This window comes from Coenobita brevimanus, chromosome 101 (genome assembly GCF_032717465.1).
Source record: "Coenobita brevimanus isolate Jiangsu-jjx chromosome 101, ASM3271746v2, whole genome shotgun sequence".
Lineage (NCBI taxonomy): Eukaryota > Metazoa > Arthropoda > Malacostraca > Decapoda > Coenobitidae > Coenobita > Coenobita brevimanus.
The window spans coordinates 58,656,763-58,674,031 of record NC_137054.1 but is presented as its reverse complement, the minus strand read 5'-3'; the positions used below and the strand labels follow the sequence as shown (position 1 = coordinate 58,674,031).

Here is a 17,269-nt window from a genome sequence, read left to right as displayed (position 1 = left end):
TGGGTTCATCCTTGCATTTGTCAATTATACCTTTTTCAAAATTCCTTTCTTCTTCCCTACGTATTCTTGTGTATTCGTTTCTTGTTCTTTTATATTCTTCCTTTGTTCTGTCGTTACCTCTCTTTCTCCAGTTGTTCCACGCCTTATCTCTCTCTTTTTTGGCTATCATACACCTTCTATTAAACCACTCCTTTTTCCTGTTTTCTTTCCCTCTTACTCTTGGTACAAATTTTTCCACTCCCAAATTATAGAGGTCTAGAAAGATATCCCACTTCCTCTGTATCTCTCTTGTTTCTCTGAATTTTCTCCAATCCGCATTTTCAAAAAAGTTTCTCAATCCTGTAAAATTTGCTTTGCCAAAGTTGTATCTTCCCTGTCTATGAAGCTCGTCTCTTGGCTCGACGTTTCCTATTAACATCTGGAACTCAATGACCACGTGATCACTTTTTCCAAAAGGACAGAGATATTCCAATGATTCTATTACATCGGGTTCTTTGGTGAACAGTAAATCTAACCTTGCTGGTGTGTCCTCACCTCGAAACCGTGTCTCTTCTTTGACCCACTGCGTCATCACATTATTCATTATTATATTTAATAACATAGTACCCCACGAATCCTTGCCGCCTCCCGAGTACCATTCCTCCCAGTTCACCTCTTTACAATTAAAGTCACCCACCAAAATTATATTATTGCTTTTCTCAATTATTTTTTGCAAGTAGCTAGCCATATCTGACAACATCTCATGGTATTCGTCATCCTTCCATGCTCTCGTCTTTGGGGGAAGATACACTACCGCCATATCTCTCTTAACATTCTCTCCAGTTTCTAATTTCATATACAGTATATCACTTCAGCCCTGCCTTCTCCCATTTCCACAGTATCTACATTTATGTTGTTCTTCACTGCTATCATCACTCCTCCTCCCTTTTTTTCTTTTCTGTCTTTTCTCCACAGTTTGTATTTACCATCTCCCAAATGAACATCAATATCTTCTCTTAATTTGGTCTCTACAAGGCACATGACATCAGGTTCATGTTCTCTCAAGAAATCATTAATTTCGATCCTTGTCGATATGAAACCATCAACATTAGTATATATCATCTTCAAATTATTTTTGTGTGTGTGTGTGTGTGTGTGTGTGTTGTGTATTTACCTATTTGTATTTACCTATTTGTAGTATACAGGAATTGAGCAATGCTCGTGTTGTCCTGTCTCCATATCCACATTTATCAAGTCTACCTTTACACACATGAATGTTTTTCTCATGCACCACCTCTTTGTCTAAGTCGTTCCAAATATTTAAGAATATACTGTACCTAATTGTGATATACACGGAATGTACTATGCTCATAGGTTTCCGTCGCTGTTTCTCAATAAGTCGAATTTAACTTTAAACTCGTTTAAGTTTTTAGACTGGACGATCTCTTTGTCCAGGCTATTCCATAAGTCTATACTTCTGTAAGGAAAGCTATATTTCTTGATATCCTTCAAGCAGCTTGACTTTCTCAATTTCATTCCATGTCCTCTTGTTGCTCTCCTATCCCATAAAAACAGATCTTCTTTGTCAATTTTATCTACTCCCACCATGGTCCTGAACACTGTAATCATGTCTCCCCTCTTTCTCCTTTCCTCTAAGGAAGGCAAATCCAGCTTTTCCAGCCTCTCTCTGTATGACAGGTCTGTCAGACTGGGGACCATCTTGGTTGCTGTTCTTTGTATTCTCTCAATCTTGTTTATATCTTTCTTTTTGTGTGGGGACCGCACTACCGCTGCATATTCTAACCTGGGGCGGATCATGGCCACTATCAATTTTTTCATCATTTCCTCATCCATATAATGAAATGCTACTCTTATGTTAGTCAAGAGCTTATAAGTCTCTCCAACTATCTTGTTAATGTGCTTTTCTGGTGACAAACTATCTTGGACCAGCACTCCCAGATCTTTCTCTTCTCTCCTTTTTGTGATTAATTCATTACCCAAAAAATAATTCAGTGATGGTCTCCTGGTACTTTTACCCATTTCTAATATTTTACATTTCTTTACATTAAATTTCGGTGACCGCCTGGGAACACCAGATGCTGTTGGCATCCCTACGTCAAGTGGGGTTGGTGGAGGATTAGTGCCCCTCCCTGTAAAACAATTAACTCTAAGCCCTTGGCCACCCCGTCTGGGATACATGGCGTCTGGCAATGAATGAAAAAAAAAATTTCATTTCCCACGTCCGGCTCCAATTGTGTATCCTATCCAAATCCTCCTGCAGTATTTTACAATCCTCCTCAACCTCTATCTTCCTCAATATCTTTACATCATCAGCAAACAGACTCACATAACTGTTCACTCCAACTACCATATCATTTACGTAAATCAGGAACATTACTGGCGCCAACACTGAGCCTTGAGGGACTCCACTTGTTACTTCCCTCCATCCAGACATCTTTTCCTTTATTACTGTCCTCATTTGTCTGTCTCTCAAAAAGTCTCTCATCCATTCCAGAAGTTTCCCCTTTAGTCCTCCTATATATTCTAGTTTCCACATTAGTCTCTTACGAGGTACCTTGTCAAAGGCCTTCTCTAAGTCTAAGTACACACAATCCACCCAACCATCTCTCTCCTGTACCACATCAATCGCTCTTGAGTAAAAGCTCAACAAGTTTGAAACACATGACCTTCCACTTCTGAATCCAAACTGACATTCAGCCAAAATATTCATCTCTTCCAGATATTTTATCCATCTGTCTTTCAGGATTCTCTCACACAAATTTGCGACCATGCTGGTTAGAGACACTGGTCTATAATTCAGGGGTTCTTCCCTGTTTCCTCCCTTGTAAATTGGTACCACATTTGCCCTCTTCCATTCTTTTGGCACTTTCCCCTCTTCTAGTGAGCATACAATTAAGCTGTGAATTTTATCCGCCAGTTGTTCTCTGGATTCCTTCAGTACCCAATTAGAAATTCCATCAGGTCCTGGGGCTTTCCTTACATCTTGAGTTTCCAGTAATTTATACACTTCCTGCACCTCCACTTTTATATCTTTCATCACCGGAACATTTCTAATCACTCCCTCCCCTTCCACAAGCTCCTTTTCTTTAGTGAAAACTGACTGGAAACGATTGTTCATTATTTCTGCTTGCATTGCCGCATCCTTAAAGACCTCTCCATCTACTTTCAGCTTGGTGATTCCTTCCTTTTGTTTCAGTTTGCCATTAACAAATCTATAAAACAGTTTGGGTTCATCCTTGCATTTGTCAATTATACCTTTTTCAAAATTCCTTTCTTCTTCCCTACGTATTCTTGTGTATTCGTTTCTTGTTCTTTTTATATTCTTCCTTTGTTCTGTCGTTACCTCTCTTTCTCCAATTGTTCCACGCCTTATCTCTCTTTTTTTGGCTATCATACACCTTCTATTAAACCACTTCTTTTTCCTGTTTTCTTTCCTCTTACTCTTGGTACAAATTTTTCCACTCCCAAATTATAGAGGTCTAGAAAGATATCCCACTTCCTCTGTATCTCTCTTGTTTCTCTGAATTTTCTCCAATCCGCATTTTCAAAAAAGTTTCTCAATCCTGTAAAATTTGCTTTGCCAAAGTTGTATCTTCTCTGTCTATGAAGCTCGTCTCTTGGCTCGACGTTTCCTATTAACATCTGGAACTCAATGACCACGTGATCACTTTTTCCCAAAGGACAGAGATATTCCAATGATTCTATTACATCGGGTTCTTTGGTGAACAGTAAATCTAACCTTGCTGGTGTGTCCTCACCTCGAAACCGTGTCTCTTCTTTGACCCACTGCGTCATCACATTATTCATTATTATATTTAATAACATAGTGCCCCACGAATCCTCGCCGCCTCCCGAGTACCATTCCTCCCAGTTCACCTCTTTATAATTAAAATCACCCACCCAAATTATATTATTGCTTTTCTCAATTATTTTTTGCAAGTAGCTAGCCATATCTGACAACATCTCATGGTATTCGTCATCCTTCCATGCTCTCGTCTTTGGGGGAACATACACTACCGCCATATCTCTCTTAACATTCTCTCCAGTTTCTAATTTCATATATATCACTTCAGCCCCGCCTTCTCCCATTTCCACAGTATCTACATTTATGTTGTTCTTCACTGCTATCATCACTCCTCTTCCCTTTTTTTCTTTTCTGTCTTTTCTCCACAGTTTGTATTTACCATCTCCCAAATGAACATCAATATCTTCTCTTAATTTGGTCTCTACAAAGCACATGACATCAGGTTCATGTTCTCTCAAGAAATCATTAATTTTGATCCTTGTCGATATGAAACCATCAACATTAGTATATATCACCTTCAAATTATTTTTGATGTTTTTTATACCCTCTTCTCTCCTACTCTCTGTCCGTACCACTTCCTCAACTTCTGATCTTTCACAACCATCCCCCCTAGTTTCCTTCACTTCTATTTCCTTAAATACCATTTCCTTACTTTCATATCCAATACTCTCCAAAAAAAAGTATTACGTTCTTCCTCTGTCCTCTTATCATTTTTTTCCTTTACTTCTTCCTTTAATGATTTTAAAACTTCTCTTTCTTCTTCATTCAGATCTTTTCTTATTGTGTGTGTGTGTGTGTGTGTGTGTGTGTGTGTGTGTGTGTGTGTGTGTGTGTGTGTGTTGCCTACATCTAGCTGACATCCTTATTTATCTTTACTTAATTTAAATGATTGATAATTAACTAGCAAATTCCTGTCTAATTACTGCACATTATAAATGAATAATAATTAATAAACTATTGATGTAATGTAAAACAAACATCATTAATTGACAGACTTGACGAAAGTATTGTTTTTCATCATTAATAAATACAACCAAACCGTCGGCATATCTGTATGTACTCACCAACTCCGGACCTGTATTCGTCGCGAGAGTAGCGAGGAGCGTGGTAACGCGTGAGTACAGCCAAAAAGTACCGGTGCTCTCAGTTCCACTACTGGCTAAAAAAAGTAATGGCATTACCACCATCGCTATTAAAATAGTAGCGGCGCTATTCCCAGCTTTGTAAGTATATATATATATATATATATAAATAATGGAGCCTCTGTGGTACAGTGGTAGAGTGTGCGTTTCACACGCTGGTGTGCGTGGGTTCGCCTCCCGCCAGAGTTGTGAAAACTTTTGGGAAGCGTTCACCTAGGCACTCGCTACTTTGGCGGACACAAGGGGTGCTGTGGTTGAACCAGTGTCACATACTAGTATGCTTGCACCCAATCGGCTTAAGGCGGGCTGATTACACTTGGTTCACAGACTACACACACACATCCAAAGCCACTACAACACTACAATTACACTCACAAGCACTTCTCACCCTACATACAGTCGCTACCAGACAGCCTAAGCCACTGGGTAGAGATACATTGGCTGTATCGTCCCTGCTTCGGCAGGGATAGGCTGGTCCTGCAGTGGACCTCAACGGCTGATGATGATGATGATGATGATGATATATATATATATATATATATATATACAGTATATATATATATATATATATATATATATATATATATATATATATATATATATATATATATATATATATATATATATATAAATATATATATATATATATATATTGGAGGATTAGTGCCCCTCCCTGTAAAAAACAATTAACTCTAAGCCCTTGGCCACCCTGTCTGGGATACATGGCGTCTGGCAATGAATGAATGAATATATATATATATATATTCATCATCATCATCCGGACCTCCTTTCCTGCCCTAAGGCAGGGTTAGGACTAGCAATGTCCAGACAGCCCAAATCTGGCCAGTCCAATGGGCCACCCTCCCATTCATTCATCATTCAAGCCCTCGGAATCCTGGCTCTATCGGATACGCCAAAAACATTCACCATGTTCTGTAGCTTAACATAAACGTATTCGATAGAGTCATTCTGGACGGTGCCATGTTAAAAAGGGGTGCCAAATTCCAAATCATGCACTTCTCCTCACAACATTCGTCCAGCCAGCTCGATCTCCTGTCAGTTCCATAGCCTCACCGACTTCCAAACCTCTCTTCCTCACACACTCATCCACCATATCTCTCCACCTTCCCCTTGGCCTACCTCGCCTCCTCCCTCCTTCATATTTGCTCAGATATACCTTTTCACCACTCTATTCTCTCAGCATGACCACACCATCTCAGTACACTCTCTTTGATTATGGTGTCCACTGACTTCCTCACTCCACATCTTTCACAAATCACATTATTTCACATCCTATCCACCCTCTGTACTGCACATACACTCCTCAACAGTCCCATCTCCACTGCTCTTATTCTTGACCTCATTTTCATGCCACACCATAGTCTCACATCCATATGTTAAAGTTGGCACTAACACTCCTTCATATAAGCCTCATACAGCTGCAACACTCTAGCCTCTGTTTCTTATCAAGGCCTTCATTGCACCAGCTACTTTTCTTCCTTGTGTGACTCTACTTTCACCTTCTTTTGCACATTTTCCTCTCTTTTGTATCATTGTACCCAAGTATTTGAACTCTCTCACCAATTCCAGTCTCTCTCCATTCACTGTTACATTGCACTGGGAGTCACCTTCTCTCTCAATAACCATCACTTTACTCTTTTCTACATTTACTCTCAAGGCATGCGGCTCACAGACATCTACAAAACCCTGCACTAGTCTACCAAGCTCTTGTCCAGTATTTGCAGGTAGCACTGCATCATCAGCATACAACAAATTTGAGATATCCCATCCATCACTTTTCTTTACCAATGTCATCCCTCTCTCCATTTCTAGTGCTTTTACTTCTCTCAATCACCCCATCCATATATATATATAGAACAACCATGGGGACATCACACAACCTCGTCGAACACCCACACTGGTCGTGAACCAATCACTTTGATGCCCATTTACCCTTATACATGCCTCACTACCATCATAAAAACCCTTGACGGCATCTAACAGCTTACCATCTACACCGTAGATGAGCAAAACCTTCCACAATCCGTCTCTGTCTACTTTGTTGTATGCTCTTTCCAGATCCATAAATGCCATAAACACCCGATGGTCCTTCTCACACACCATCTCCAACATAAAAGTCCCTAACTTTTGCATCACCACACAAGCGATTCATTGTACAACAGTTCATCATATAACAAAGGTCTGCTGTCCCTTACTATACAATGAACTTGTATGTTAAATCACTTACGCGATGATGAAAAAGTTGGGACTTTTTCTTTTTTTCATTTCTGTCCAACTCTCTAATGCAAGAGTTAACCATTACTCCCAGTCCTTTATTTATGCAACATGTCAACTCTGGAACTGCCTCCCTCTGTCTGTATTTCCTGCTTCCTATGATCTCCAGCCTTTCAAAAAGTTTGTCCAGGCATCTCAAAATGAACAGATCTTGAATTTGGCTCTCTTTTGTATAGCTTTTTTCTCGGAAGGAACGGTTTGCGGGCTTCTGGCCTTTGGTTTCTTCTTCCTTGCATTAAAAAAAATAATAACAATAATAAAATATACGATTCTTACCAATATAAGGGGTCCAAATGTTCCATGTGTGGAACCTGGAGGCCGGACAGTGCTCGCATGACTACTCTTATGCTATCACAAATTTCTGAGAAAAAACTTACGAAAACACCCATTTTTAACTAGGACAAATGCCTAAAAACGTATAGCTCAATTCATATCAATAAAGGTGATGGCCACTGTCAGAGCCCTTGCATCGGACACATACAACCTCTCTATGTCCATTTTTGCTATGGGAAAACTCAGACTTTATTCATTATTATGACCTTGTTTGACCTTCAGTGTCAAATCAAATGATGTCCACCCCATCATTTTTGGGGAGGAACATTTTTTGTTTTACACCCTGTCCTTGAATTTTGACTCCTTCGTAAACTTTTATGGAGATAAAATTTTTGGCATTCTTATGTCCTTTGTTGACCTTGAAGGTCAAAGTAACACAACCATTGATAAGACTGGTTGCACATTATGGGGGGGGGGGGTTCTATGAAGTGACTTTTTTTTTTACCTAGAATGCCTCTTCCTATGGTTTTATCGCATGGTCTCAAATTTAATACTGGCTTTTTTCCACCATTACCTAGCATAAACTTACTGTGGAGTCTGGTTGGCGCTTCGCATCGACCAGCCTCCAATGAACCTGTTCAAAGCATCACTGGTCAAAATATGATCATTATTTTCATTTACACAATCACTCTCATGCAAGTCGACAGTCATCTGCTTGTTCCAAGGTAGAATTTACACTCATTACTATCAGGTGTGTTAGTGTCAGTGATGGAAAAATATTGTGGTGTTGGACTTCAAGCAGCGAGTGACGTGCAGTGAAGTCATATAACTACCAGTTTAGGTGAGTGGGAAACTTGTTTTCAGACATTTTTGGTGGCAAATAGTGAGTGAAGTGCAGTGAAATGAAAAACAACCAGCTTAGGTGAGCTGGCAACTTGTTTATAAACTTTGTTGGGTGGGTAACCCTCAGCCAAAAATGTATCCCCATTGAACCCATGCTACAACTGACTCAATACATGATAAATCATTATTACAGTTATTTTTTTTCAAACACATTCTCAAAATAAAATGAGGGTGTGCTGTCTATGTACTGCACTGTACCTATATGACAGCCCCACAAAAGTACATGCTTACCTGTGGCTGATGGGACTGCTTGAACAGACACCTTGGAGTGAGGGAACAACAACTACTTCTACAGTACTACTACCAGTGGTGGTGTCAAGGGGGGCTTGAGCCCCCCAAAATCCTCTCAGCACCCCCCACATTAATTATGAAGCAAATTATTGTTCTATTTAGTGCTCAATTTACTTCAGTCCCTCCCCTGCTCCTAGAAAGTCCCCCACCCCCTTAAGGTTATCCTATACAAAAATCCTGACGCCACTACTGACAACTGCTGCTACTACTACAACGATGCTGTCTTCTTTTATCATATTCTTACTACAGTATTACTTGTGATTACAGTTCAACTTACAGAAAACCTCTTGTAATGAAGATATTAGAAAAAATAACAATTAACCCCTACAGTACAATGACATCTACTGTATTTCACCTTTTCCTTGTCACTAAACAATTTCATACACCACAGAGAAGACCTCTCATATGGATGGAGTTTCAGGATATTGTTTTTAACTTTTTGCATGTCACAGATTTACCAAGACTGAATCACAGTAAAACCTCTCTTAAGTCAGAATAATTGGGGCTGAGGCCATTCTGAGTTGACTATAATTCCAACTTATTGAAATATGAGATTCCTGACTAACCAAAAAAAACAAAAAAAAAAAACACCATGCTTGCAGAGGGTGTAATCCAAGCCTAAGGAGGGCCTTTTGGTAGGATGTAGAGGTGCTAGGAGAGCATATGATTGCTTCTGTGCAACATTTCTTAACCACAATCACAAATGAACAACAGTACAGTACTGTACTGTACCTTACACTTTATACTGTACAGTACACACTTAATACTATATATATGTAGAACCTAAGAACACTACAGTATGAGTACTGTATTACACTTTATGTACATTATATACAGGCCTTAATCACTACTGTAATCACTATTTTAGGCCAACTTATTCACTATCAGAGTCACTGCAGAAAATCTGTTCAGGCAGCTCTGAGGACACACTGCTTAGAAAGCTGCATGTTGATTCACTGCTGGTGGAGGGTTGAGGCTCCCTGGCTACTGATCTGGACTTAAAAAAGTCAAGAGTTATGTGTCTGTTTTTGAGAGGCATACTGTCTCTTGATGACAATAGCTCTAATATCTCTGAGGGTGGAATAATAATTTTCAAAGCCATCATACTCCATCTACCCTTCCATGGCATTATCCACCAGTCAAACAGGGCAGAACTTCCGAGGTGGATGGCAAGCTGGTGATAGGGAGAGCTGGAGCTCCCGTTTCACCAGAACTCAGGACTTGATCCTGACCATCTCCCTTTGTTGAAGATTTTCAGAATTTTCATTTGTATGAGCATTGGCCAGCATACTCTCTTAATACCTCTACCTTCAACTGTCTACATCACACTACATGCACATAAGATATCACACCTTCTATTCTCACTCCCTTTAGCAATGGCCGCTGCATTATTACTATCAAACGAGGTGGTACCTCGGATTGCCACCACCAGCAGGGTAGGACTGGCAGCACTGGGTCCTCCCAGTCGCCATCAAGCGACTGTGCCGGCAGCGACTATTTCAATTTCCAGTCATGCTCGTCAACGGAGAAGTGAAGGTGCAGCATTATTCTTCAACAACATTCGTGGTCTTAACACCAATTTAAATTCAGTTCATTTTTTCCTACAGTTCATATCCCCTCTGGCCCTTTTCCTCACAGAACCACAAATCTCGCCCTCTACTGAAATATCCCCGTTTTGTTTTCCCAGTTACCATCTCCTCACAAACTTCCGTAACAAGGGCGGCACCTGTTGTTATATCAAATCTCAATATGCAGTTGACACTATTTTAAACTTCACTTCATCCAGTTTTGATTACTCATTGTATAAACTAAATTGTCAAAATATTACCAATTATATCTGTGTAGTCTATTGCTCCCCCAATACTACTTCGGAACCCAGTGTATTTGATTCCATATCCACAGAGTTGAGTGACCTTAACCTTGCCCTTAGCATGGTTATTTTAACGTACATGATGTTGGATGGTTATTGCATTCTGCCAGGACTGACGGTGCTGGTCTAGAGTGCAAGCTGTTTGCGGAATCGTTTAATCTCACCCAGCTGGTAAAGCAACCAACCAGAATACCAGATAATTCTGACCACAATGCCCATCTCTTTGATTTATTCCTGACAAATAATCCAAATCAATACAGGATAGAAATACTGTCACCACTTGGATCCTCTGCCTACAATCTCATCAAAGCCTCATTAGTTAACCCCCCAAACCTCCCCGTTCTGAACCTGTCAGGGTGACTTGATGGCACTTTGATAGGGCAAACTGGAATGGATTTAGAAATTATCTTGCTGACATTCAGTGGCAGTACTTTTTTCTCTAGTGATCCCAATTCTACCCATTCCCACATTTGTGACTTAATACTAGCTGGTATGGATTTATTCATACCAGGTCAACAGTTCACTAAAAGATCAAACTCTCCAAAATGGTTTGATAGCAACTGTGCCAGAACAACAGCCCAAAAGCCATTAGCATATAAATCTTACTTAAAATAAAAAACATCTGAATCACTCTCTCAATTTAAAATTGCTAGAAACCATACAAAAGCTGTAAAAAATCTCATTAAATTAAACTTTCTTCAAAATCAAGCATCAAAACTACTTGAGAATCCTAAGGACAGTAGAATATTCTGGTCAACTCTCAATATTTTCAATAATAACTGTAACAAGTCATCATCCATTCCCCCACTGAAATCTTCAGATAGCAACATTACAAATGACCCATGTGGGAAAGGAGATATCTTTGTCAGTACATTTGCCAGAAATTCTACCACAGAGGAAGTCAGCCAGAATGTCCCAGTTCTAGAACCTGACTCTCCCGAAATTGTTCCACTTAAAATACAGACAAGATACGTAAAATCCATCCTAGACAATTTACCTACCAACAAAGCTCCAGGTCCAGATGGAATTCTGCCAATTGCTTTGAAAAAGTGTTCCCCAGAACTTGCCTCTGTTCTAGCCAAATTATTCAGACTATACATATGTACTTCTTCATTCCCTAATTCATGGAAAGAGGCCAATATCCACCCAACTCCAAAGAATGGAAGTTTCTCTGACCCCTCTCATTACAGACTAATAGCTGTGACATCTTCTCCTGGTAAGGTATTTCTATCTATCTATCTATTGCCAGACGCCTCAATCCTGTTTGGGGTGGCCACAAACAAATCGCCTCCAAGTCGCCCTGTCCCCCGCCATTTCACTCCCCTGCTCCCAACTCACAGGTATTTGAAACTTTAATTAATATGCACGTAGTTAAGCATCTTGAATCCAACTACTTAATTAGTGAGAGACAATATGGTTTTCGCCATGAAAGATCCACCATTGACATACTCAATCTCTTGACTCATACCATCCATCAATCAATTGACCTACATGGAGAAACTCATGCAGCAGCCCTTGATATTTCTAAAGCTTACGACACAGTATGGCACCGTTCCCTGCTATCCAAACTCCCTTGCTATGGATTAACATCTTTTGTTCCTTTGATTTCCTTAAACCTCAGTGACAGAAAAACAAAGAGTAAAAGTAGATGATGTATTTTACAATTTCCACTCAATTAACACCGGCGTGCCGCAGGAATCAGTTCTGGCGCCAACCCTGTTCCTGGTTCATATTAATGATCTTTTATCTGTCACCCACAATCCCATCCATTCATAAGCAGATGACTCAACGCTACATAGTTCATTCACACTCAGACACCCATTTACGAAGTCTAATATCTCTAATTCTCAACTCAGTACAGCCATCTCCATAAATCAAGACTTATCTATGATCAATGAATGGGGACAAAACAACCTTGTCTCATTTAATGCTAGTAAAACCAAATATATACAATTTACTAATAGACAGATATTGCCAGATTCGAATATTACCTTCAGTGCTACTAATATTCCCATCTCCAAAAGTACTGAAATTCTCTGCATCTCACTTAACAATGCCCTCTGCTGGACCTCTCATGTCAGATCACTTGCTAAAACCACCTCAAAGAAACTTGGATTATTGTACAGAGTCCATAAATTCTTCACTGACAAGCAGTTAGCTATAATTTGTAGGAGTCACGTGCGCTTTCAGCTTGAATATTGCTCACCCTTGTGGAATGGATGTGGAGAGGTTGCATAAAAACAACTAGATAAAATTCAGAACAAAGCTGATAGAATTATTAATAACCCTGCTATTACAAATAAACTACATCCTCTACAAGTAAGAAGGAATGTTGCCTCCCTTGCATTATTATACAGATATGTTTATGGCAAAAGCTCAGACGAAGTTGCATCCATTGTGCCACTTTTCCATGCCTTCCCTTGTGCTACACGGGCATCTGGTAGCGCTCATGACCGGAATGTTACTTAGCCATATTGCAGAACTTCTGCCTATCAGAATTCTTTCATTCCCCGAACTGTGTCTCTCTGGAACTCGCTTCCCCAGAATTGTTTCCCTCCAAGCTTCAACCTACAGCTGTTCAAGTCTAACTGTTACAGGAATATTATGAACAGTGGACATTAGTAATCTGGTGTGGGGATTATCTTTTTTTATTCATTTGTTCTTCCTTCCTCTGTTCTGTTATTGAAAAAAAGAAGAAGAAGAAGAAGAAGGTGCAGCCGGAGCTCTGACAGTCTTATCTTGGGGGGCATCTCACCCTCATCTTCACTGTCACTACCCTCCATTTCAGCAGCAGCTTCCACTATCACACTCCTGGCTACTTCTGCCTCACTTTGGTGGTGGTAACCCTTATCCTAGGCATCACTCTCAAGCCAATCAATAACACTGTCTTCAGTTACTTGAGTTTCACCACTCCTGTGAGCAGTGTGAACAAAGTACTCAGGCCCAAACCCAGTAAAATCAACCTCCACATCAGTCCCCTTCAGTATTTTATTCCAGGCATTACTGAGGGTGGAGTATTGCAGGCCATTCCAGGCATCACCCCAGTTGAAAACAGCATTTCGGAGATTGTAGGCCTTGAAATTCGCCAAAGATCTTGCCCCCCTGGTATCCTCCACTTTGTCTCCTTCTTCCTCTAGCACTACCAGGCACTCCCCTAACTGTTTGTTGTGGTAGTGTTGCTTGGTGGCCTCAATCACTCCCTGGTCCACAGGTTGAATTAAGGAGCTGGTGTTGCGGGACATGAACAACACTTTGATCCTGCCACCATGTGCCTCGATCTCTTCTTCACTGGGATGTGCTGGGGCATTATCAAGGATGAGGATAGCCTTGACATTCTCCCTAGGGATGCCCAGCTCAGACACCTGAAAATTTACCACAGCAGGCACAAAAAAGCTGTGAAACCACTCCTTGAACAGCTCCCTTGTGAACCAAGCAGTAGAGTTACTCCTGGGAGTTTGTCCAAAATATTTTTTAAGGCCCTAGGCTTCTGTGCCTTCCCAATCACCATAGGTTTGAGCCTGTGGGATCCACTGGTGTTGGCACAGCAGAGAATGAAATGCAGTCTTTTACCTGTTTCCTCCCTGGGATGTGACCCTCTTGCCTGCTAGCCTGGGTGTTCGTAGGCATGGACTTCCAAAACAGTCCCATTTCGTCGGCACTCTACAGCTGTGAGAAGAGCAGGTCTGATGAATCAATAATTTTTCCAACTTTTTCCTGAATGGCTCCACAGCATCCTGGTCTGCACTACGACTCTCACCAATGATTTTCCGGTTGGCCAGGCAATGTCAGCTTCGAAACCTGAAGAGCCATCCAGAACTTGCTTGAAAATTGTCGATTTTCAAATGCTTTGTCAGCCTCCTTGCCGCATTTTGGAGGTCCACTCCTCTAACAGGCACACCAGCGGCATGTTCCTCTTTATACCACTTATCAACACAGGCATCCAGACTAATGTACTTGGCTGGTTTGATCCTCTGCTTCAACTTCTTCGCACTACTGGGATCTTCTGTTGTCATGGTACGGTCACGAATCTTGTCCTTGCTCTTCTTTATGTCGTAAAACGTGCTTGGCTTCAGGTTAAACTCTGCACGTATGGCACGCATCGAGCTACCAGCATTAATCCTGTCCAAAACTTTCAGCTTCTCTTGAATGCTCAGGGTCTTCAGCTTCATCCCCTTCCTGCCTGAAGGAGCCATGGGAGCCTTGGGAGCCATGCTGGTTAGTACTGTAATAAAAGTGCGGAATACGGAGTGGAATGCGAGAGAATACCAACATGAGTGTTAGCAGATGCTTGATGAGGCAGAGTGAGGCAGGAGGTTGCGGGATGTAGCAGCACTGTCAAACAGAATGTACAGTACTGTTTAGCACAGAAATCTGCTAGACTGGCCTAAACAGTGATAGAAATCCACCAAACTGATGGAAATTAGGGAACATTAAGGAAAACAATGTTAGATAGGGCTTTACAATACACCAGACATACAGCAAGCTTTAACATTTATTATCCCCCCCTCCACCCTTTTTTTTTTAAACCTTTACATTTAGTGGGCAAGTTGCCATATTAACAACAATGGGTGGGAAGTGGCTGGCAGGCCCTCACAGGCTAGAACATGATGAGCCGGTGCAGCATTATGCTGAGATATGGCTTCCCTTAACCGAGGTTTCACGTCATAGCGGTAGTTTTCCGAGAATTTTCTGACCAGTGGAACAACACGAGCCCTCACAGCCTAGAATGATGCGTCATCAATCCATGATGGGCCTTCCATTTGACTTCATTTTATGATTTTGGAGAAATTTTTCCAATATATATTTTTTTTACCAATTTCAAACATTTTAAATTATTTTCATTAACGATTTTCATGTGCCATTATGACTTGTGCATAATTCCAATTTACTGGATGCCAACATGCAGAGGTTTTACTGTACTTCACCTGGGTGTAGGTAAAATATTACAAAATAATTATCAGTGTAATGGTGGTATAAGTGGTAGTTGTAGTTGCAACCCCATGGGATCATGCACCTAGTGGACTGCAAACTGAAGTTGCACTCCTCCTGTAGCTCATCATTCTCTTTTTGTGATATAAGGAGGGAGATGAAGGATGTTTGTATAACCAGAGAGAGAAGCAACATGGTTATACTGGTACCACCCCATGAAGGCATCCCTCCCTAACACCCATCAATGTGGTAAAGTGATTATGCAGACAGAGTGAAGCAAAAAATATTTATCAAAACATATATGTTGGCTTACTGATATAGGATGTGGCAGTGGCTGATGATGACAGTCCCAGCGTGGATGATGATGTAGCAAGTGATGGCGTGGAAGCAGATGAGGGGAGGCTGCACGAGGATGAAGAGGAAGAAGAGGAGGATGCTGAGGAAGGCAGAGTGGAGGATGGAAGTGTTGTGGAGGATGGAAGAGCTGTGGAGGATGAAGGAAGGGTGGAGCAGGGGGCAGGAGTGGAAGAAGAGGATGAAGCAGCATTAGATGAGGACAAAGATGAGGAGCAAATGGAAGAAGATGAAGGGGCACATGTAGAGGAATGTGGGAGGGTAGTAGAGGAGGTGGCTTGAGAAGGTGGGAAGTCCTCAATTTCAACTCGTCGTGACGTGATGGTTCGACGGATACTCTGGTACCTGTAGTGAGGAAACAGGAGAAGTTAATGAAGCTTCTCTTAGTACACTATTATTCTAAAAAGTTTATCTATCTGTTTATTGCCAGACATCTCAATCCTGTAAGGGGTGGCCACAAACAAATCGCCTCCATGTTGCCCTCTTCAATGTCATTTCACTGCCCTGTTCCCAGTTCACCCCCCCCTCTCATATATCTCTCCACTCCATCCCTCTATCTCATCCTCAGCCTCCCCCCTCCACTCCATCCTTCTATCTCATCCTCGGCCTCCCCTTCCCTCTCCCCCCTTCCACCTCATTCACATACATTCTCCTTGCATGTCTCTCACTCTTCACTCCCTCCAAATGGCCAAACCACCTCAATGTATTGCTCCTAACGCTTTCTATCACATCCATATCCACACCGCAACGGTCCTTCACTTCCTCATTTGTCAGTTTGTCTCTCCACGTAACTGCACGTGCTCCTCTCAAATAACTCATTTCCATTGCTCTCACTCTTGACTTGTGTCCTTCCAACATGGTCCAACTTTCAGTTCCATACATTAGGGTTGGTATCACAATACTGAATGCAGCGACTTTTTTACTTCCATGCTCACTTCCCTATTCTTTATCACCATTTTCAAAGAACTAGCAACCTTCCTTCCCTGCTGTACCCTTTCAAGCACTTCCTCCTCTAAACTTCCATCCTTACTCATCACACTACCCAAGTACTTAAATGCACTCACATTCTCAAAAGTGATTAGATAAATATTACTGAATTTTATGCTACATGACACAATTCATCTGTGCTATAGGGTTGTTGCATGCAGCATGTGTTAGGGGTGTAATGCTGTATGGTCATGATATTTGGGCAATAAAGGAGAAGAATATTCGTAAGCTCAAACATAAGTTGAAATGACTACATGGATGTGTAGTCTGACCCTGAATGACAGGCCTGGGGGAGTTAAGAATTTGAATGAAGAGTTGAGAGGATGGATGAAACTTGAACATACAGGCACTGTGATGAGAAAGAGTAGATGAGATGGTTGGACATGTGGAGAGGATAGAGAATAATAAATGGGTGTGGAG

The 17,269-nt window shown here is 41.1% G+C and overlaps 1 protein-coding gene across 1 annotated transcript in view; it reads right to left on the bottom strand.

The window, feature by feature from the left end:
• Positions 1–17,269, bottom strand: part of LOC145415046 (uncharacterized) — a 1,008,740-nt gene that overhangs the window by 339,580 nt on the left and 651,891 nt on the right. Inside the window, exon 11 of the mRNA XM_080284461.1 lies at positions 15,915–16,207. Coding sequence (XP_080140587.1) covers positions 15,915–16,207 — 293 coding nt within the window. The remainder of the gene's footprint in view (positions 1–15,914; positions 16,208–17,269) is intronic.